We start from the raw sequence: 23,977 nt of genomic DNA, 5'->3' as shown, positions 1-23,977 counted from the left end.
TAGTCACTCAGCATAGGCAGTCTTCAAGGGATCCCACATCCATAGAAATTTAAATCGGTTACATCAGCATCAGGTGCTTGGTAGCTGCTGATCCAAGACTGATTCATTTTTTATTAATGTGAGCCTATCTACGGAGTCTGTGGACAGGCGCACTCTATGATCTGTTACAAACCCTCCAGCAGCACTGAATGTGCATTCAGAAAGAACACTGAATGCAGGACAGGCCAGTAGCTCAATTACATATTGAGCAAGCTCTGACCAGTGGTCCATCCTCAAGATCCAGTAACCCAGTGGATGCTCTGTTGGAAAGGTCTCCAAGTCTGCTCTTGCCCCTAGATATTCTTGCACCATGTAATGCAGACACTGGCGATGGTTGCTTGAACTATCCTCTGCTCCCTCTGCGAAGGCAGGATGAGTTCTGCAACCCTACCCTTGTAACATGGATCAAGAAGGGTTGCCAGCCAGTAATGATCCCTCTCCTTGATACCACGAATCCTAGGGTCCTTTCGCAGGCTTTGCAGAATCAGGGAGGCCATGCAGCGTAAGTTTACAGAGGCATTCAATTCTGAGTCCTCTGGGTCACTTAGGATCACATGATCCGCAACTACCTCCTCCCAGCCACGTACAACTCCTAGAATTTCTGGGGACTGAAAACGATCCCTTGGAGAGTGCTGAGTGATATCCTCCACGTCCATGCTGACACAATCCTCCTCTTGAGAGGACTGGAGGTATAGTGGGGTTGGAGATCCCAGATGAGGAGCAAGGAGAAGTCCGCCTTGTTCTTTGATGTGGGTCTTTCAAGTGCTGTTGCCAACGGACTGCATGGGAGGCTGTCATATGTCTGGTCAAGCATGTGGTGCCCAAGCGGCTGCTGTTTTGGCCACACTTGATCCGCTTCAGACATAGGTTGCAAACAGCAATGGTGCGATCTGCTGCACACGTGTCAAAAAAGGCCCTGACCAAAGCACTTTTTAAAATCAGCAGCGAGTCAGCAGCGCCCTGCACCTGCGGAGCTCTGCAGTGTGATGCATTAGGGTGGCTGCCCTTAAGCTGCCCCCTGGAGGGCATCCTGCCTCATTGGAGATGTGCCTCCTCCTCCTCCTCTCTTCTATCTGGCACCCAAGTAGAGTCAGTGACCTCATCATCCCCTCCCTGCTCGTCACTGGAGCAAACTTGGCAGTATGCTGCAGCTGGGGGAACATGACTTCCAGTTTCTTGTCCTTCTTGGGCACCCCCTGCTCTCTAGGCTCACGTTTCTCCCTCAGCCTGGGTACCAGAGCCTTCAAATCGCTGTGCATCCTCCAGCAGCATGTACCCGTCACTGTGGTCGAATAGTTTGAGGGACTCCTCTGTGCATGATGGTGGGGCTACGGAAGGAGTGACTGTGGACAAGGAGCCGGTGGAATAGGTCACTTTGGCAGCTGCATTAGAAGGCAAACTACTCTGAGCCTGGGTGACAGAGGATGATGAGGACAGCTTTGTTATCCACTCCACCAACTCTTCTGCATGTTCTGGCTCAATAACACAGCCAGCAGCAGAAAAATAGGACAAGCGTGCCCCACGGCCACGTGCAGAGGATGCACCATGTCCACGACCAGCACTGTTGACTGTAGACACAGAGCCTGTGTGCCCGCTTTTAGTGGCATGTGAGCGTCTGCCTCTCCTTGGTGGCCTTCCGGCCATGATGTATATTTTGTTTTGCAACACCACACTACACTGTATTACATACTGTGTACACCACCAGAAAAGTAGTAGCAAGTGCAATACGGCTGCACTGTATTGTGTACTGTGTACACCACCAGTAAAGTAGTAGCAACTGCACTACGGCTGCACTGTATTTTGTACACCACCAGGAGTGTAGTAGCAACTGCACTACGGGCGTGGACTTAGTCCCCCTGAGCCATGATTGGCCAAAGGCATCCTGCCTTTGGCCAATTATGGTTCTCTTAGCAGAGGGCACTGGGATTGGCCAAAGAACGCAGGTCAGGTGCATGCTTTGGCCAATCATCATACAGCAATGCTGTAATGATCTCGCAGTGCATTTTGGGGCGTTCCGCGGCTCTCAAATGTTCCGCGAACGCCCCATAATGTTTGTTTTTCGGCGAACACCCGATGTTCAAGTCGAACTTATGTTCAACCCGAACATCGAGCTCATGCCTAATTCTGAGTGACAGTCCCTCCACCAGCAAAAGAATGCTCTTACCAAATAAGGTGAACCCCTGAGCTAACAGAAGGTCAGACACGCTTACATCCACAATGGGACGGAGATGAATCGCCAGCAAAGTAGTGAGACCGGATTATCCAAATCAAGTAGGAAAGAAATAGACACAATCAAAGTGCTCTCCATTGGGGGGAGTGGCTTGCCCCATGGAGAAGTAAGATGTGCAGTGTCTCGGCTCCTGGATTCCGTGGCTCTACAGGGCTCCTACATGGTGAAAAACTCCCATGGGGAAGGATAAGTACAAAGATCAGAAGGGGTCTCGCCAAGGGGGTGATTTGGGGCATTTTTTCACCCGAACTTTGGCCGCGGCCCAGCGCCAGCCTGTATCCAAGATGATGCCGGTGTCTCCATCCCTGGCCCGTTCTGAGTCAGCCCTGGACTCTCTGTCACATACACAGGCTTGCCATCCCCCTCCTGGAGACAAGGATCGCTCCACTAGACACACCAGGAGCCACTCTAACACCTCCCTGGGATCTGAGGACGGATGGGACATAGAATCCCTGCATGGCTATATCCGCTCTCTTCCCACAAAAGCTGATTTTGAGCAGTGTGTAAAATGGATCGAAAAGACCTACAAGCAGGAGAGCTCTGCGTGGACTGGTCCTTTATACGAGCCACCCTGGAACACATTGGCCTCCGGTCATCTATGCTGAGATGGATATTGTCTCTTTACTCTCACCCCACTGCAGTGGTCAAAGTTAATGAGACTAGGTCTGACTTCTTCAACATCCGCAATGGCACACGGCAGGGTTGCCCCCTGTCTCCCCTGATCTTTATACTGTCACTGGAGCCCCTTCTGTGCAGAATAAGTGCGGATGCGGGCATCGTTGGGTACCAAAAATCTTCAGGGTCCCACAAAGTGGGCGCATTCGCGGATGACCTAATTTTCTTCCTAACGGAACCGCTTACCTCCCTCCCAAACCTGCTTCGATCTTTTCAAGAATATGGCGCTCTCTCCCTCTTTCAAATTAATCTATCCAAATCCTCCATTCTCTAAATAACAGTGGGTAGAGACATTGTCTGCATTCGGCCTTCCCTCTGAGATGGGCGACCGACCTCATCCGTTACCTAGGAGTCGATATCACCCCAGACCCTGCTGATTTGTACTCGGCGAATTTCGCCCCGTTACTCCTTCGCCTTAAGGCGGATCTTCTTCACTGGCACTCCCTCACGTTGACGTGGTTTGGACGTTGCAATGAACTTTAGATGACTCTGCTTCCGAGGGTACAATACCTGCTGCAGGCGCTTCCTATATGTCTGCCCCTAGTATTTTTCAAGCAAATCGACTCTATGTTTTGCAATTTCGTTTGCCACGCATTAGACTTCAACTCCTCCACCTAGCAAAAAGTAGGGGCGGGGTTGGCCTCCTGGACATGAAAGCCTATTATAGGGCGGCCCACCTCACCAGGTTGGTGGACTGGCATTGCCACGATGAGGCAAAGCACTGGGTGGCCATGGAAATGGAGGATTCCGGGGACACGGCAAAGAGCTGGCCCTGGATCACCACACCTCTGCTGAGGGACCTCGCTGACCACCTGTCACGTACCTTGTGGACGAGCCCGACTTGCAGGGGATGGCCTCTCTTGCGGCGCAGACTCGAGGGCCCTGGTAGGGTGAACAGCAAGCACAGGAGTCGGGAGTGGCACGAGTGCCTGGCAGGATCAACAGCAGAAGGTGGGTCTGGAACTCAGGAAGCACTGTGCAGTAGAGCCTCAGACTGCCCCTGTTGAAGACCCCTAGGGCCCATACACCACCCTCCACGTTGCCCATTCATATTTGTTTTTATTTCTCGTGATCACGTTTTTATTTGTACACGGCTGTTTTATCAATAAAAACACCCTTTTACCTGCACTATGTGGAGGCATATCTTTTTTGTCTTTATATCCACTGCATGAGGCCCAGTACCTCCAACTGCTCCTTAAGTGCCTTTCTGGACTCTCCTGATCCACGTCGGCCGTCCCCTGTGAGGACCCATCTGGTCGTTTTCCGAGATCCATGCAGACCGCAACCTAGAGGATTTGATGGTCCAGACCTTCCACTCCACGTCATTGGTGACAAACTGCGCATGCGATTCCCTGTCGCTGACATTGGAATCCACGGGATCTGGTAAGAGTCTTTTTTGTATTTCTGTTTATCGACTCCTGCTGAGTGGTCGGTTCATGATACAAGGTGACTTCTGACAACCATCAGATTACCACCATCCCTTGAAGTACCTTCATCTCCTGTGCAGTTGGACATTCACATCCTTTCATGGACATTATGTTTAATTCACCCTTGGCTTGTTAATTTTTTTGAGCACCAATTCACAACCTTATTTATTTAGTTCCTTTGCACATGTGCTGCATTTTTTCCACATATGAGCCGGAAGTTAGACTGGAACCTGGAAGGAGCCTGATCAGCAGGCTGGTGCAGCAGACTGGAACTGGACAGCAGACTGGAACTGGACAGCAGACTTGAGCCAGATTGCAGACTGGAACTGGACAGCAGACTGGAACCAGATGACAGACTGGAACTGGATAGCAGACTGGAACCGGATTGCAGACTGGAACTGGACAGCAGACTGGAACCAGATGACAGACTGGAACTGGATAGCAGACTGGAACCAGGATACTGAGACTGGAGAATCAGGCAGGCCGGGTCGGTAATCAGGCAGACAATGGATGTACCAGAGGATCAGGCAGAAGAGTAGTCAGACAAGCCGGGGTCAGATGCAGTCAGATAACAGGGATGGTCAGAGACAAGCCGGGATCAGATGCAGGCAGACAGCAAGAATAATCAGGAATAGGGATGAGCCGAACACCCCCCGGTTCGGTTCGCACCAGAACCCGCGAACGGACCGAAAGTTCGCACGAACGTTAGAACCCCATTGACGTCTATGGGACTCGAACGTTCGAAATCAAAAGTGCTCATTTTAAAGGCTAATTTGCATGGTATTGTCCTAAAAAGGGTTTGGGGACCCGGGTCCTACCCCAGGGGACATGTATCAATGCAAAAAAAACTTTTAAAAACGTCCGTTTTTTCGGGAGCAGTGATTTTAATGATGCTTAAAGTAAAAAAAAAAAGTGAAATATTCCTTTAAATATCGTACCTGGGGGGTGTCTATAGTATGCCTGTAAAGTGACGCGTGTTTCCCATGTTTAGAACAGTCCCTGCACCAAATGTCATTTTTAAAGGAAAAAATCTCATTTAAAATTGCTTGCGGGTTTAATGTCATGTCGGGTCATGGCAATATGGATGAAAATCAGTGAGACAAACAGCATGGGTACCCCCCAGTCCATTACCAGGCCCTTTGGGTCTTGTATGGATATTAAGGGGAACCCCGCACCCAAATTAAAATAAGGAAAGGTGTGGGGCCACCAGGCCCTATATACTCTGAACAGCAGTATACAGGCGGTGCAAACAAGACAGGGACTGTAGGTTTGTTGTTAAGTAGAATCTGTTTGTAATTTTGAACATTTTTAACGTGTTTAGCTCCAGCCAAAAAATCTTTTCTAAGCTTTTTGGAAAACATAGGGAAGGGTTATCACCCCTGTGACATTTGTTTTGCTGTCTTTCCTCCTCTTCAGAAGATTTCACCTCACTTTTTTGTCCCAATGAAAAATGTTTTTTGAAAATTTGGGTTTTTTTGTGGAACAAGGATTGGAAAGCATCAGTGGAAAGGAGAAATTGTTTTCCCATATTAACTCTTACAGGAGAGAATTTCCCTTCCTAGGGGTAGATTTCATCTCACTTCCTGTTGTCTCCTTCCGTTTGCAAGTAGGAGTCGTTTGTAAGTTAGATGTTTGAAAGTAGGGTCCTGCCCTATATACTCAGCAGAAATTTGGGCCTTAGGTATTGCTGTGGCCACAACACTGTAAGCCCTCACAGGGCCCTGCTGTGAAATATTAGATCAAGAATTGTAATTACATGCCCCTGTTGAACAGGAGCTGAAAAATTAGGCCTTAGGCACTGGTGCTGGTGCCACAACACTGCAACCCCTCACAGACACTCTAGTTGGAACGCAGGAACGAGCCCTGCTGCAAAGTATTGCTTCAAAAATTGTAATTACACGCCCCTGTTAGACAGGGGCAGAAAAATTGGGCCTTAGGCACTGGTGCTGGTGCCACAACACTGCAACCCCTCACAGACACTCTAGTTGGAACGCAGGAACGAGCCCTGCTGCAAAGTATTGCTTCAAAAATTGTAATTACACGCCCCTGTTAGACAGGGGCAGAAAAATTGGGCCTTAGGCACTGGTGCTGGTGCCACAACACTGCAACCCCTCACAGACACTCTAGTTGGAATGCAGGAACGAGCCCTGCTGCAAAGTATTACATCAAAAATTGTAATTACACGCCCCTGTTAAACAGGGGCTGAAAAATTGTGCCTTAGGCACTGGTGGTGGCGCCCAGAACCAAAAATGTTCTTACAAGCTATCAGCGTGATGATTGAGGAGGAAGAGGATAATTACTCAGGGATAGTCACTCAGCATCAGCATAGGCAGTCTTTGAAGGGATCTGAGATTTCAAAAAAAATTATTCGGTTACATCAGCATCAGGTGCTTGGTAGCTGGTGGTGATCCAAGACTCATTCATTTTTATGAAGGTCAGCCGATCGACCGAGTCGGTGGACAGAAGCACCCTGTGATCGGTTACCACGCCTCCAGCAGCACTGAATGTGCGTTCCGAAAGAACGCTGGATGCAGGACAGGCCAGTAGCTAAATTGCATACTGTGCAAGCTCTGGCCAGTGATCCATCCTCAAGACCCAGTAACCCAGAGGATTTTCGGTGGGAAAGGTGTCCAAGTCTGATCTTGCCCCTAGATATTCCTGCACCATGTAAAACAGACGCTGGAGATGGTTGCTGGAACCGATCATACCTTGGGGCTGCGGACCAAAAAATTGTCTGAACGCATCGGTCAGACGGCCACCTTCTCCACCGCTCCTTCTTTGACTGACCGAAGCCTCAGCAACACGTTGTCCAGAAACAGGTGTTTGTAACCTCCCAGTCTCTGGGAACGCGTTGCACAGACCTTTCTGCAAGGCCTCCCGAAGATGTTTCATCCTCTGCTCCCTCTGCGATGGCAAGATAAGGTCCGCAACCTTACCCTTGTAACGTGGATCAAGGAGGGTTGCCAGCCAGTATTGGTCCTTCTCCTTGATACCACGAATATGAGGATCCTTACGCAGGCTTTGCAGGATCAGGGAGGCCATGCAGCGTAGGTTTGCTGAGGCATTCGGTCCGGAGTCCTCTGGGTCACTAAGGACAACAACGTCCGCAGCCACCTCCTCCCAGCCACGTACAAGTCCATGTGTTCCTTGGGACTGATCCCTTAAAGACTGCTGCTGATGCTGAGTGCCAGGCTCCACCTCCATACTGACACAATCTTCCTCCTCCTCCTCCTCCTCCTCCTCGTCCTCTTCCTGTGTGATCGGCGGGCACGCAGGAACACTGTCTGGATAAAAGGGGCCTTGAAAGCTAAGGAAGTCCTCCTCTTCCTGCCTCTGTTCTGCCTCAAGTGCCCTGTCCATTATTCCACGCAGCGTGTGCTCCAACAGGTGGACAAGGGGGACAGTGTCACTGATGCATGCACTGTCAGTGCTCACCATCCTCGTGGCCTCCTCGAATGGTGACAGGACAGTGCATGCATCCCTGATCATGGCCCACTGGCGTGGGGAAAAAAAACCAAGCTCCCCTGACCCTGTCCTGGTGCCATAGTCGCACAGGTACTCATTGATGGCCCTCTGCTGCGTGTGCAGCCGCTGCAGCATGGCCAACGTTGAGTTCCACCTGGTGGGCATGTCACAGATTAGGCGGTTCTTGGGCAGGTTAAACTCCTTTTGGAGGTCCGTTAGCCGAGCACTGGCATTATATGACCGGCGGAAATGCACACAGACTTTCCTGGCCTGCCTCAGGACATCCTGTAAGCCCGGGTACCTGCCCAAGAACCGCTGCACCACCAAGTTAAGGACGTGAGCCAAACAGGGCACATGGGTCATTTGTCCCTGTCGGAGGGCAGAGAGGAGGTTGGTGCCATTGTCGCAAACCACCATTCCTGCCTTAAGTTGGCGTGGCGTCAACCACCTCTGAACCTGCCCCTGCAGAGCTGACAGAACCTCTGCCCCAGTGTGGCTCCTGTCCCCCAAGCACACCAGCTCAAGCACCGCATGGCATCTTTTGGCCTGCGTACTTGCGTAGCCCCTTGAACGCCTACGGAGCACCGCTGGTTCCGAGGAAGAGGCCATGGAGGAAGAAGAAGAGGAGGGGGTGGAGGAGAGAGGTGTGTCACAATCAGCATTTTGGAGGCGTGGTGGCGGAACAACCTCCAACACTACTGCACCTTGTCCTGCATCCTTCCCAGCTGCCAGCAGAGTCACCCAATGCGCCGTGAAACTTAGGTAACGTCCCTGTCCATGCCTGCTGGACCATGAGTCAGCGGTAATATGCACCTTACCGCTGACCGCCCTGTCCAGCGAGGCATGGACATTGCCTTCCACATGCCGGTAGAGAGCCGGAATCGCCTTCCGTGAGAAAAAGTGGCGTTTGGGTACCTGCCACTGAGGAACCGCACATTCCACAAACTCACGGAAGGGGGCAGAGTCTACCAACTGAAAAGGCAGCAGTTGAAGTGCTAGCAATTTTGCCAAGCTAGCATTCAACCGCTGGGCATGTGGATGGCTGGGAGCAAACTTCTTTCGGCGGTGCAGCAGCTGGGGCAGGGAAATTTGCCTGGTACAATCTGACGTCGGTGTACCAAAAGCAGATTGCCCACAAGTACTTGACTGTGACACACCTAATTCTACACCTTCATTCCTCTCACTGCAGGTCTCAGAGAGGACTGAAGGTCTAGTGGGGTTAGAAATCTCAGCTGATGAGGAGCAAGGAGAGATCCTCTTTGTTCTTTGGTGTGGGTCTTTTAGATACGCTTGCCAACGAACTGCATGGCAGGTCAACATATGTCTGGTCAAGCATGTGGTACCCAAGCGGGAGATGTTTTGGCCACGCGAGATACGCTTGAGACATATGTTGCAAATAGCAGCGGTGCGATCTGATGCACTCGTCTCAAAAAAGGCCCACACCAAAGAACTTTTTGAATAACGCGCAGAGACTGCAGCGCCCTGCACATGTGGAACTTTGGGGTGTGATGCAGTCAATGTGCTGCCCTTAGGCTGGCCCCTGGAGGGCATCCTGCCTCGTTGGTGATGTGCCGCCGCCTCCTCCTCCTCCTCCTCTCTCCTATCAGGCACCCACGTTGAGTCAGTGACCTCATCATCCCCTCCCTCCTCATCACTGGAGCAAACCTGGCAGTATGCTGCAGCAGGGGGAGCATGACTGCCAGATTGCTGTCCTTCTTGGGCACCCCCTCTGTCCGTGCTCATGTTACTGCCTTCATCGAGCTCAGTATCGTCATCAGAGCCTTCCAAACGCTGGGCATCCTCCTGGAGCATGTACCCAACACTGTGGTCAAACAGTTCGAGGGAATCCTCATGAGGACATGGTGGAGCTAGGGAAGGAGTCACTGATGACATTGAGCTGAGGGAAGAGGCCGCTGCTTTGCCAGACAAAGCACCCTGGGCATGGGTGAGAGAGGATGAGGAGGATGAGGACGGCTTGGTCATCCACTCGACCAAGTCTTCCGCATGTTGCGGCTCAACACGGCCAGCTGCCGAAAAAAAGCCCTGCCCTCGCTGACGAAGTCCCGTAGGACATAATGCGTATGGGGGGAGGAGCTATCTTGCAGACATCACCCTCTGCCATCTCTGGATTTTTGTATTTTTAATCTTTCATTGGCATATCATTTTCTATATGCAGCACTAATTAGTGCTACCGCTTCAAGAGATTGTGGCTTTCTTTCCTACTTGATTTGGATGATCCAGTCTTACTACTTTGCTGGCGATTCATCTCCGTCCCATTATGGATACAAGTGTGGCTGACCTTCTGTTAGCTCAAGGGTTCACCTTATCTGGTAAGAGCTTTCTTTTGCTGGTGGAGGGTCTGTCACTCAGAATTATCAGTGGATTGGAATTCATCTTCCCACGAGGTGTCTTCATCTTCCATCCTGGGACTTGTAGTTCTTCCATATATATTGCTACACTCACCCCCCCCCCCCCCCACCAGAATACAGCTGGCCCCCAGCTGTGGAAAAAATTGAAAAATGACTCCTGGGCCAAGGAGCAAGGCTATCCATGAATAAGTTGGATGGGGGAAGGGACACAACTTGGATGGGGAACTGTACAAATAAACTGCATACAAAAATAGATATATACAATTTTAGTAGGTATTTACACTGTACATCACAACCAAACATTCCTAGCTACAGGTCCCTGCAGCTAAAACACATACAATATTTCTGAGCTGGAGCATTTCTCCCTCAGGAAAAATACTCTGTTGCAGCATTCTTGTCTTCTGGAATGGTGGGGATGGACAGCCATCCCATCCTTGAAGAACCTAAGAGAAAACATAAACCATCACATCCTACACTTACATTCTACCTATACACTGTACAGATCTCCACTGAAAGGGGGTTATTATCCTTCCAGCAAAGAAAATCAGCAACATAACGGAGCCCAAGATGCACCACCTGGCACCCGACATGGCTTGGTGACCTGCAAATACTCCCAGACCATGTCATCCTCCCATCCAGTCCAGGAGCTCTCGATGTACTTAATGATCTGAGGGGGACATATGGGAAGTCCAAGCCCCACTCCAGGGCCACTCTGTTCTGTACCATCCTCTGGAACCGAGAGAACCTAGGCAACTCCTTTGGTTTCCCCCTTCTGGGCATGACACAGGCAGTAGGAACCTGACTGACCCACTGCACTGAGAAAGTTCCCTGGTCTGGGTAGTGATGGGCTTGGGTTTTGGTAATTGCCTGTTGGTGATTGGGGTTAGTATGACCAACTTAGGTCTCACAGCTAACTCTGGTCCACCTTCTGCTTCAAGGACCTGGGATTCCCTGGTCTCCTATTCCTCTTTCACAGGGGGACAACCACTTCGTCAACCACTCAAGGGACCCAAATTCGGCCTGTACGCTGGGGGGAACCCCAATCTATGACCTAGCCCTCGCTTACCTTGTCCAGCTGACCTGGAGGAACACCTCCCTCTAGCATGGGCTCCTTACCGATGGGTGCCGCAAGGGATTTAGAGCTGGCCGGCTCTTCAGGGAAGGCATCCGGCTCCTGCACACTAGCACATGCAGTCACCAGGCCCTTGGCCAGGTCACGGCAATTTCCTTCCCGACGTCCTCGGTATGCACGGAGGGGTTTCCAGGCCGCAACACCTCTCCGCCTTTGGCTGATGATCTTTGGCCCTCTCCGGCCTTCCAAAACTTCCGTGGCTGTGGTGTACAAAGTCCTGAGAGCAGGTTGACATCATAGTACCGCAGCTCCTGCTGAACGGAAACCCAGTCTGGTAAGTGGCTCCCCACAATGGCCGCACCGGGCCCAAGCAGTCACCTCCGCCGTCGAAATCTGACACTCCGGACAGAGCAAACAGAGCCGCTCCACTCCATCAATCACTCCCAAGGCGAGCCCTCCGCGTAGCTCCAACCGGACACCAATATCCACCAGCGACTGCTCCTGCACATCAGGTAACCACTGCAATGTGGGCATCAGCCAATTGCCCTCCGCCATCTTCAGCTGCCTCATGGTGTCTGCTGCTAGCAGGAACGTGCTAATTTCCTCCAGGGTATGGGTCTGCCCTCCAACTCTCCCTCTGCACGGTGCCTGAGGAACTGATAAGCAGGCACCAATCTGCATGTGCTGCTTTAACCCCTTGTTGAACAAGCTGGAGTTTGCAGGCATGCTGATTGTAACGAGCCCCTGCTCGCTCGGTTCCACTCTCCCGACACTCCTCTGCTGCTATAGAATCAGATTGCAGATCGCAATGTCTAGCAGGATTTGCAGACATGTTGCTCAGCACGGACTGCGCCAAAGTAACTAGAGACTGATAGCAGGTGAATTGTCCAGTGGTTGCCTATGGCAACAAAAAAGTCAATAGCCAATGCCTCCCTGTAAAAAACTGACTTAATATAGTCCCGCACGCAGGCACCCCCAAGCTGCTTCCTATCACCCAGGGTAACAGTAGACGTTCTTCGGCACACTTTACTGTCTTTAACCACTTACGGACTGCCCGCCTTAGGAATACATTGCTACTTTGAAGAAGAGTACCGTTGTTATGGAAGCAGCTAGCTACCATAACCTCGGTACCCTCTTCAAGAGCGGGTGGTCCGCTTTCAAGTAAAAGTAGTCTCTGTGGCGGATTTGCAGCAAGATCACTTTTATCGGCGGCGGGAGAGGGCCACCCTCCCGCCGCTCTCTGGTGCCCTCCACCGCTTACTGGAGCTGTCGGCAGTGGCGGAGGCGAGTATGGAGACGAGTGAGGGGAAGATGGCCCCCACCCGTCTCCATATAATTGCAGGGCGGAAGCAACGTCAAAACGTCACTTCTGCCCATAGCTCTTAAAGGGACATTTTTAAAAAATGTTTTTTTAAATGACATAAAAAATAAAAATGAATTATTGCATTTTAGTCTAAATATGAGATCTGACGTCTTTTTGACCCCAGATCTCATATTTAAGAGGACCTGTCATGCTTTTTTTCTATTACAAGGGAAGGTAAAAAATAAAAGGTAATATATATAAGAATTTTTTTTTTTTTTAAAAGCGCCTGTCCCGCCAAGCTCGCGTGCAGAAGCGAACACATATGTGAGCAGCGCCCGCATGTGAAAACGGTGTTCAAACCACACATGTGAGGAATCGCCACGATCCTTAGAGTGAGAGCAATAATTCTAGCCCTAGACCTCCTCTGCAACTCAAAACAGAATTTTTTAAACGTCGCCTATGGAGATTTTTAAGGGTAAAAGTTTGTCGCCATTCCACAAGCGGGCGCAACTTTGAAGCGTGACATGTTGGGTATCAATTTACTTGGCATAACATTATCTTTCACAATATAAAAAAAAAAATGGGCTAACTTTACTGTTTTCTTATTTTTTTATTCAAAAAAGTGATTTTTTTCCAAAATGAGTGCGCTTGTAAGACCGCTGCGCAAATACGGTGTGACAAAAAGTACTGCAACGACCTCCATTTTACTTTCTAGGGTGTTAGAAAAAAAATATATAATGTTTGGGGGTTCTAAGTAATTTTCTAGCAAAAAAAACAAACAGTTTTTAACTTGTAAACACAAAATCTCAGAAAGAGACTCGGTCCTTAAGTGGTTAAGCAGGAGTTTGGAGCAAAGTTCAAGTTTCCTGTAATCCAGTGGGAAATGTCCATGCCGTACAGAACGCTGGACATATTTGTAATCCATGGGCACGATCGCCCACCGTGGTTGCTACGGGTGACGGCACACATTTTACAGTCACGGAATTGCAGGATTGGTACAAGTGTCCACCCCAGCACTGGTTTGGGGTAACTGGGTAGCAGGAAAAGCGATATTGACAATCCTGGATGGATGCTATTGACAACGGCACTTGTTAAAAGCTGAATTGCAGGCAAACCTACAAGTACTTTCACTTGAATCTTCAATGCTACAGGACAAGCAAAGTCCCCCTCTTTTGCGTTGCTAGGGGTGACGGCCAGCAGGTTAACCGTGAAGGTGGATCTCAGTGGGACCTCCAAAATGTAGCGGTGCCGCTGCGTGTAGTAGTTCCACACGTCGCCCTGCTTGGCCAGGCATTCACTTCAGACACACTTTGCCTGTCAATGAACAGTCCTTTAGCTTGTTTTTTATGTTTTTATTAGGGGGTTAAAATTGGATGGGGAAAAGGGACATGGGATGCCCAAATAATGAATCTTGCTTGTTTGATCAAAGATCGTCTAATCTATATTGACAGTCTCTAAAGCTTCACACTCCTCGAGCACACTACTTGAGATCTCTTTGCTTTCTCTCCTGCACAATCCTAGATTCCTGTCACCATTAGTACATGGTTAGGCCTCACTCTGAATAATCTCAACAGTTTACCAATAGCCATTTACTGGCAGGGATCTGCAGTCCCCTTTGTTGTAGCAACCAAATAGCGATGGAAAGGACATTTGTGCTAACAGAAACTTGGTGGACTACTGATCCCAGAAAGTCAGATGCAAATCCTGCCAACCCTCCTGACTGCAGCAACTTGACTTCAACGACACCACAGTCTCTCCTTCTGGCTTCACATCCAATCCTGGCATGTCCCTCCCAGAGCTTCTCACTGTGCTTCTCACTCATCGACCCCAGAATGGATCCCACCTGAATGACTTGCTCGGCAGTGCTCCCCACTGTCCTCCTCCTGCTCCTGTTCCAGGACACCTCTCGATGACCGTGTAAAGAGAGGCTCCCGAGCTCCAGGCCCAAGGTCACCCCCCCCCCCAGAAAGGGGGTTCCCTCAAGGGCCACAACAGTCTAACACTCCATCACTCATTTCTTCCACCCGACAACTCCTCCCACAACAGGCTGACCATGAGTATATATAGGAGGCCTGCCCCCTGCCAATCCTAGTTGGGGATTAGTCAGGGCTCCCAGATACACTCCATGCCACCCTCATGCTCTGCCCTGCCTCTTTTCCAGAACCCTCTAGAAACAGAGGAGGCGCCAGAGAGATGAAGTAAATGTCAGTCATCTGCTGCTACACTAAACCACTCCCCAGCCGCCAGATCAAAAATAACAGGCCTAGCTGCTAGGCCTGCCTAAATTTACCTGCAATGACTGTAACAAAAACACAACTACTCTACCAACCTACCTACCTAAGTAGAGGGTGCTACACAACTTTGCTGCATTTGGCTGAATTTGGGCTGACAGTATATCTCTAAACACTGTGGAGTTCATCCGACTGCTTCTGTCTTCTGTCACATCATCAATAAACCCCAATGACCCAGTGCCACTGGAAGCCATGCATGCCCATACCATCACACTGCATGCTCCACCATGTTTTACAGATGATGTTGTGTGCTTTGGATCATGAGCTGTTCCAAGCCTTCTCCACATTTTTTTTCTGGTACAGATTAAGCTTAGTTTCATCCGTCCAAAGAATCCTTTTCCAGAACTGGTCTGACTTTTTTAGAAGTTTTTAAGCAAATTCTAATCTGGCTTTTCTATTTTTCAGGCTTATGGATGGTTTGCACCTTGTGGTGAACCCTCTATATTTGTTCTCGTGAAGTCTTCTCTTGATTGTAGACTTTGACAATGATATACCCACCTCCTGGAGAGTGCCCTTCACTTGTCTGGATGTTGTGAATGGGTTTTTCTTTACCATAGAGAGAATCCTGCGATCATCCACCACTGTTGTCTTCCGTGGATGTCCAGGCCTTTTTATGTTGCTGAGCTCACCAGTGTGTTCTTCTTTCCTCAGATTGTACCAAACTGTTGGTTTGGCTACTCCTAATGTTGCTGCTATCTCTCTGATGGAATTGTTTTGTTTTTGAAGAATTACAATGGCCTGTTTCACTTGCATGGACAGCTGTTTTGAACACATGATGTAGGTTCACAGCGATAGATTCAAAATGCCAATACCACACTTAGAATCAACTCCAGACCTTTTACCTGCTTAATTGATGAAGAAGTAACGAAGGAGTAGCCCACACCTGGCCATGAAACAGCTTTTGATTCAATTGTCCAATTACTTTTTGTCCCTTTAAAAAGGGGGTGGTGGCCATTCTTAAGAGCTGTAATTCCTAAACCTTTCCTCCAATTTGGATGTACATACCCTCAAATTTAAACCTGAGAGTGTGCACAGGTGTGCACAGCCCATATCCATTATATAACTATAGCTTGAATATGTTTTGGTAAATACCTGAAAAACTAAAATTGTGCCTGCGTGCAAATATATATGGACCTAACTCATAGGTGTGTGCACGGGGTGTGCCAGGTGTTCCTGGGCACACCATAATCACCCCATATGCATTAGCATTATCCAGGGGTGGCACCAGGTGGGTGGTTGGGGTGCCGGTGGCCAGTGTAAATGCCCCCATTATATTAAAGGCTAGGTTCAACTAGGAACACATTATACCTATACTTAGGATGTAAGGTAATATGCTCCCAATCAACTGTCTCCCACCATCAGAGCCTCCTCCCTGTGACAGAAGGTGGCGTTCATGTGTGTTTGAGCTTTGCGGTGCACACCCTAATGCAATAGGCTGCGCACACCTATGACCTAACTGTATATGCGGCTTCATGAAAGTGGGTCTTTATCCATAAGCATATCTGCAAACTGTCGGCAGGGAAGGGGTTCAATAAGGGCCGGTTCACCCCATGCCCACAGGAATTTATATGCAGTTCGATTTCAGCCACATTCATTTTTAATGGGCTGAAATCGCACCGCACCAAAAGTAGTGCATGCACTACTTTTAGAAACCCACTGCACCTGGATCACATGGTATAAAAGTATGTAGTGCAGAAAAACGCACTGCGTTTGTGGCCTGCATCACATTTCAGAGGTCCGAACCACCCTGAGCAATCTCAAAGTTAATGGTAGTAGTTCAGTACAGCATAGGCCTAACTCACATTTAAGTGAAAATTGTATATAATCCAAGTTTAACCACCTCAATTCTTCACAGGGAAAAAGACCAAAGCCAGGAGACATGATTCGATTTAGGGGCAAAGTAATAGACCACTGGGGTGTATATGTTGGAGATGACTTTGTTGTACATTTAACAGGTAAGAATACATGAATGTAAGAACATACAGATTTTGTTCTGTTTGTTTTGTTTAGGCAAAAGTATTGTTTAATTACAGTGAAAAAATATATAATCAGCACAATATTCAATATAGTAATGTGAATACTAATAGGCTTAGCGTGATAGCTGCCCACACAACTTAGAGTGTATCCACATGTGACTCTCAATATATCAAACAAAACAAAATATAGTGTAGCGCAAGATCAAATCATGTCCAAATATTACAAAATGTCACTGTTTTGCAACTTTCAGTGACAGTTCATACATTTTCAGTGACCACCACCTCTAGCTGGAATGCCTGCTCACCTCCAAAAGTTGACCCCACTACAAAGTCACACACGCCTGTGATTGTGTCTCTCTGGATGCCTTGGGAAAACAACAACTCCTTCCGGTGTTCCTGGGCAAGAAGACCTCCTCCTGGATTTTCACTATGTAGACAACACTGCAGAGTCACACACGCTTGATGTAATATCTCCCAGGATTTTTCAGGAACACAAATCCTCATCACAGTGCACCTAGATAGCTCAGACCTCCTCTGGGGATCTCATTCAATCATGTGTGGCCATATAAAACAAAGGCAAACCATAATGCTCTTTGCTAATAACATTTATTGAAACTATAACTTAGGCTACTTTCACACTGGGGCGGATGGGCGCCGGCGGTAAAGCGACGCTATATTTAGCGCTGCTTTACCGTCGTTTTAGCGGCGCTGTTCGGCTGCTAGCAGGCGGTTTAAAAAAAAAAAAGGGTTAAAACCGCCCGCTTAGCGCTGCTCTTTTCAATGGGAAGGGGAGATTTAGGAGCGGTGAATAGCGCTGCAAAGATGTGGCTTGCAGGACTTTCTGTACAGTCCTGCAAGCGCACAGCTCCATTGTGAAAGCCCTCGGGCTTTCACACTGGAGACACAGGAGAGGCGCTTTACAGGCGCTATACAGGCGCTATTTTTAGCGCTGTAGCGCTTGTAAAGCGACTCAGTGTGAAAGTAGCCTTAGGGATAAAATACTCACATAAAAATGTGAAAAACATGCATATCATCAATAATGATGTAAACGGAGAAAATGTCCTGAATGGTGGCACCTCACACCTGCACCATGTTCATTCATGGGTCAATATCTTGAGGTGAGTGGCTTGTATTACTACTGGTGGTGGAGTCTACACCTGAGTTGGCTGATTTGCTTCCTCCCACTCTCTCACCACATATCGGACATCTTTTTAGTGGATGAACTTTCTAATCTGGGATTTCTGTCTTCCCTGGTCTTTGTAATCTGTTGCGCTGCACCTTGGAATCACATAACACTTTTTGTTATTTATTTTTTTTAAACCAAAGCTTTAGAATTACATTAAGGTAGGCAGACATTTACCCCACAGCTGTTTCCTTGGCTAATAGCCAAGATGTAAAACAATGCAAAACAGTCCCATTTAAGGGTTAACGATTTCACAATTAAAAAATAAAAGGAGAAGGGAAGAGCTCCAGATACTCATAGTTCCATACAGACAGCAGTTTTTAAACTCTCTGCCAAACAGAAAACTTGTATTCTATCTTGCAGTACTTTAGTGAGGGAGTTTATGGCTCTATTACTTCTCCCAGATGAGTTACCAGTCTCCCTGCAAGGTTCCAGCTTTTCACAGTTTTCCAGGACACCTCTTGCATCAAAGGCAGAGGCGGCTCTTTAATTAGGCAAATTAGGCAATTGCCTTAGGCCTCGCCTCCTTAAGGGCCTCGCGGACCGCGGCTGCCTAATTTGCCTGACATTCTGAATCTGACAAGATGGATGGGACTCGGGAGTGCAGGAAATAACCCCCCATCATTACGTGACCGTGTTGTGAACAATAGAACTGAAGCCGGCAGTGTGGGGTGAGCGAGCCTCAGCCGAGCACTGTCTGCACCGCACGAATGACGCCGCCGCTGGCGCCGCCTGTGTGAGCTGATGACTCTGAGCCAGCTCAGCCAGGCTCCGCAGACGGCTCTCGGCTCAGGCTGCAGCATCCTCCAATAGCATGCTCCACCGCCGCGGCGCCGTCCTTTTAGCCTGCCCCCCCAGTGCATGGCGGCGGGAGTTGTAGTTTTTCACAGCACAGAACAGACTTGGCTCTCTGGTGCCTGTGCTGTGCAGAGACTACAACTCCCAGATTGCACTGCAGCCTGCAGGGAGGAGCTTGAAGAAACATCACCTGTCCAGTGTCCAGCTTCTCATGCTGCCTAGTGCCTTTAGAAGGATAGGGGACCGAGGAGCAGGTATAGTGTATTGTACACACAGGAGGAGAAGTGAGCATTCAGCTGCTGCAGGAGGAATATAAAAAGTTCAATTCCACTATATGCAGCCACCCACCGCTCCTCCTATCTAACTTCTTCTGCACCCCCTGTGCTCTCCGACCCTCATTGTGCTCCCTGGCTCCTCCCCCAGTGCTCTTCATTTCCCCCTGCTTTCCCCTCGCATTCTTTCTGACTCCCCTCCTCTCAAGCTCCCCCGCACTCTCCAGCCCCCACCCAGTGCTTTCTGCCCCCACAACCCCAGTGCTCTCCAGCTCCTTCCTGTTCTTTGCCCCCTCTCCTGCTCCTGCCCAGTGCTGTCACAGACTGGGACATGGAACACAGGAGGGTCTGAAGACAGGGACAGGGCTAGGGATCTCTCTCACCCCCCCTTTCCCTCACCCTCCTTTCTCTCACCCCTCGTCTCTCTCCCTCGTACCACCCCTCTCTTTCTCACCTCCCTCCTCTGTGTCACCCTCATACTCTCTCACCCCCTCCCACCACTCACTCCCTCTCTCCCCTCTTTCTCCCCCCCTCTCTCTCCCCCCTCTCTCTCCCCCTCCCCTCTCTCTCCCCCTCCCCCCTCTCTCCCTCCCCCCTTCTCTCTCCCCCTTCTCTCTCCCCCTTCTCTCTCTCTCTCTCTCTCTCTCTCTCTCTCTCTCTCTCTCTCTCTCTCCCCCTTCTCTCTCTCCCCCTTCTCTCTCTCCCTCTTCTCTCTCTCCCTCTTCTCTCTCCCCCTCTCTCTCCCCCTCTCTCTCCCGCCTCTCTTCCCTTCTCTCCCACCCATCGTCTCTTTCTCTCTCGTGCCACCCCTCTCTTCCACAACCCTTCTCTCTCTCCCTCACCTCCTCTCTTATTCACCTCCCTCCTCTGTGTCACTCCCAGTCTCTCCCACCCTCACTCACTCCCTCTATCCCTCCCTCTCTCCCCCTCCCTTCCCCTCTCTCCCCCTCTCTCCCCACCCTACCCCTCTCTCTCTCCCCCTCTCTCTCTCTCTCTCTCTCTCTCTCCCCCCTCTCTCCCTCCCCTCCTCCCCTCTCTCTCTCCCCTCTCTCTCTCTCTCTCTCTCTCTCTCCTCTCTCTCTCTCCCCCCCCCCTCTCTCTCTCTCTCCCCCCCCTCTCTCCCCTCTCTCTCTCTCTCCCCCCTCTCTCTCTCCCCCCACTCTCTCTCTCTCCCCACTCTCTCTCTCTCCCCCTCTCTCTCTCTCCCCACTCTCTCTCTCTCCCCACTCTCTCTCTCTCCCCCTCTCTCTCTCCCCACTCTTTCTCTCTCCCCCTCTCTCCCCCTCTCTCTCTCCCCTCCTCCCCTATCTCTCTCTCTCCCTCTGCTCCCTTCTCTCCCCCTTTCCCCCTCTCTCTCCCCCTATCCCCCCCTCTCTACCCCCTCTCTTCCCTTCTTTCCCACCCCTCCCCCTCTCTCTATCCCTGTCTCTCTCCCTCCCTCCTCCCTATCTCTCTCTGCACTATGTTGGGATTCCCCCACTCTCCTTCCTCCCAAGGCATGGGAAATTCTTAGAAGGGTAGGTTGCCACCTTGCTGGGTCCCAGATGTTTTATTGGCTGCATATGTCTGATGGGTGAGGAGGGTGCCCTGGAAGTGGTGGTGATGAACTGTGTGCTAAATACGTGCATCTTTCTGCAGCCATTTTAATTGCTTGAATTTTTTTTCCCATTATGGGTGTGAGTGGGGCCTCATGTGTAAAATTCGCCTAAGGCCTCACAAAGCCTAGAGCCGCCTTTGATCAAAGGTCTTCTCCTGGTACACTATCTTCATACCATCTTCACTCCATATAGGCAGGGCCACCTTTAGGTCTAAACTGCAGACCTATCTTGTAAAGTAAGAGTATTGAATCAATCTGCTCCGTAACATTTTCTTTCAGTAGTGGTCCAAATGTCATGTTTGTTCTATGATTTAGATGCTTTACATCTCAACCTCCTGTTCATATCTCAGCCCTCCCATTTAGGGCTTGATTACCCTGGTCCTTATGGTAAAACCCAGGGTTCTGCTGTGTAAGCACCTGTTAGCTTGAAGTCCAATAAGTGGTGGTGAAATGTGCATTTAAGTGCGTTGCACTGTACTTCCTTTTCTTTCATCTTTATTGAAATATAAAAATTACATTTCATTTATTTTTACGCACTGCAGCTCAGTTATGTTGCATTGAAACAGACTGTACACACCTTCAGGTCAGTTTCAGTTCATTGCAGAAAAATGCACTCCGTATGCATTTTTTCGCACTGCACTGCTCAGCACCCAGAGGCACTATTGCAGTGCAAACACAGCACATAGAAAACAATTGTTTCTGTGTGCCCTTAGCAGGGACGCATTTTTCTAGTGCAGAAAAACATAGATCTCTGCCAAGTGTGAATGAGCCCTTACATAAGTGTGCTTAATCCCTCCTACACATCACAGTCCCCCTTTTAGATCACAGACCCCCTCCCCTTCACATCACATTCATTCATCACATTAAAGATCCTTCCTCACATCCCCCTTTCTATATCACAGTCCGCCCTTTTACATCACAAACTCTCCTTAACACCACAGCCCTCCCCCATTTATGTCAGTGCCCTCAGTCCCCCATCACATCACAGTCCCCCCATTCTTACACCACAGTCTCCCCTCCATCCTTGCATCACAATTCTCCTTTCATATAACTGCCCCCTTATATTACAGTACCCCTTTATATCACAGACCCATTTCACATCAGTCTCTCCCCTTTACATCATTGCCCTCAGGCCCCCTTTCAATCACATTTCCCCCCCTTATATATCACAGTTCCCTCATTACTTCACAGTCCTCCTTTTATATCACAGTCCCCTCTTCATATAACAGACTTCTGTCCTTATAGCACAGTCCTCCCTTCATATGATCTGAGGGCAGGAGTTTTAGGGTTGCATCCTTTTGTTTAAGCCAAACCCAAACACTTTAGCGGCACATGGCAAATTAATTTTTCAGTGTCACCCCCCCTTTTATAATACAGGGGTCAGTGTCACCCCCTCCATACCACAGCCCCCCCCCATTGAGACCCTTATTAGATCAGAGTCCCCTTATATGAGTGCCCCCCCTTAGAGAATCCCCATTACATTAGAGTCCCCTTATATCAGTGCTCCCCTTAGAAACCCCCAAAAAATGTTTAAAAATGCATATTGATACACTCCAATCTTATTCAGATATATATAATGTGCAATATTGATACACATAATACTATATGAATAGTGGTGGAAATCTCCAATCCATTCCAAAATGTGATGTGCCAATATCCAACTTATCCAACTCAAAGGGACTTTATAAGTTGGATATTAGCCACAACACATTTTGGAATGGATCGGAGATTTCCACCAACATTCATATAGTTATAAGGGGAGGTTACGCTGCATTTTTTACATTTTTAGTTCACTTACTGAGTTTTTTCTAGTTTTTTTTTTAGATCAGAGTCCGGTTATATCAGAGACCCCTCATAGAGACCAATTGCTGGGGACTCTGATCTAATGGGGGGGCTCTAAGGAGGTGCTATTATAAAGGGACTCTGATTTAATGGGGATCTGTAGCGGGGGGTGCTTATATAAGGTGATTCTGATATAATAGGGGGGCTTTAAGGGGGGCACTGATAACAGGAGACTAAACTAATGGGGGGGGTCTCTAAGGAGGGGGTGCTGACAGTGACCTCCCCATTAGCTCAGTGACCTTTTACATCAGTGCCCTCCTTAAAGACCTCCATTAGAGAGACCCCCACTTATTTTATTTATTTTTCACTAGTACAGTGGAACCTCGATTTGCGAGTAACCCAGTTAACGAGCGTTTCGCAAAACGAGCACTATTTCTAAAAATCCTAACTTGGTTTGCGAGTGTTGTCTCGCAAAACGAGCAGGATTCAGGCCAAAAGCGGTGTGCAGTACCGCTTTTGGCCTGAGGTGGGGGGGGCCGGAGCCGAGCAGAGCCGAAAGTCGCCGATCGTCGGCGTTTGGAAATGCATGGAAAGGCCCAGGGACAGTTCGGCTGACCTCGGCAAACCTCGGAAAGACTCGTGAACAGAGTCTTTCCAAGGTTTGCCGAGGTCCGCCAAAGTGTGCTTGGGCCTTTTCGGCAATTTCCGAGGCTCTCTGGTGCCCCCACCTCTGGCCGCATGCGGTATTGCATCCCATGGAAGTCAATGCGGAACAAATTATTTTCGTTTCCATTGACTTCAATGGGAAAACTCGCTTTGATATGCTTTATGGATTACGAGCATACTCCTGGAACAGATTATATAACTTCAGATCTCATCGTAACATCCCCAGCTCGCAAGTGGATAAGTATGACACAAGGTTGCACTCACATTGTATTAGTAGAAACAGTGCCTGTATGTCTGGTGCCCCGGGCGATGAGCACTCAGACAAGCCCGTCCTACTGGAAACAGCAACAGCGATGAGAGGTGACGCAAGCGCGTTGCTCCTCCCTAAGCGTTTCGTAATAGAATTACGTCATCCAGGGGCACAGGTGGCGCACTGCATCATATACCATAGTAACCCAACCAAGCCTCATTCTGAGCCTCAGTCTGCCGATGGAGATGCACGGTGGTGCTTAGGCCAGCTAAACCGTCCGTATACTACATAGCAGCGGATCCAGATCGGGATCCATAATTAAATAAATATCGCCAAATTGATGTTAATGAAAAAAAAAAAGCAGTAACACACCGGCGACTAATACCGAACTGTGAAGGCCATAACAAGAATAAATTAAAAACTAAATATAAATGAACATTCAAATTACCCATCATCGCCCATCCTGGGCGAAAGTGGGATAAGTTTGCGTACCCGTGTCACCAGTAGCCGCGAGATCGGGCGACACCCAATGGTCAAACTAGGAATGAAATAAAAAGAACTGCAAAGCTAGAGTCCATGACA

The 23,977-nt window shown here is 49.2% G+C and overlaps 1 protein-coding gene across 3 annotated transcripts in view; it reads left to right on the top strand.

Moving 5' to 3' along the window:
- LOC141108404 (phospholipase A and acyltransferase 2-like) overlaps positions 1 to 23,977 on the top strand; it is a 180,135-nt gene that overhangs the window by 68,298 nt on the left and 87,860 nt on the right. For all 3 annotated transcript variants that reach the window (XM_073599993.1, XM_073599994.1, XM_073599992.1), the window contains one exon: positions 16,727 to 16,826. In XM_073599993.1, coding sequence (XP_073456094.1) covers positions 16,727 to 16,826 — 100 coding nt within the window. The remainder of the gene's footprint in view (positions 1 to 16,726; positions 16,827 to 23,977) is intronic.

The sequence above is a fragment of the Aquarana catesbeiana genome, linkage group LG09, assembly GCF_042186555.1.
Source record: "Aquarana catesbeiana isolate 2022-GZ linkage group LG09, ASM4218655v1, whole genome shotgun sequence".
Lineage (NCBI taxonomy): Eukaryota > Metazoa > Chordata > Amphibia > Anura > Ranidae > Aquarana > Aquarana catesbeiana.
This window is presented reverse-complemented; position numbering and strand designations above follow the sequence as displayed.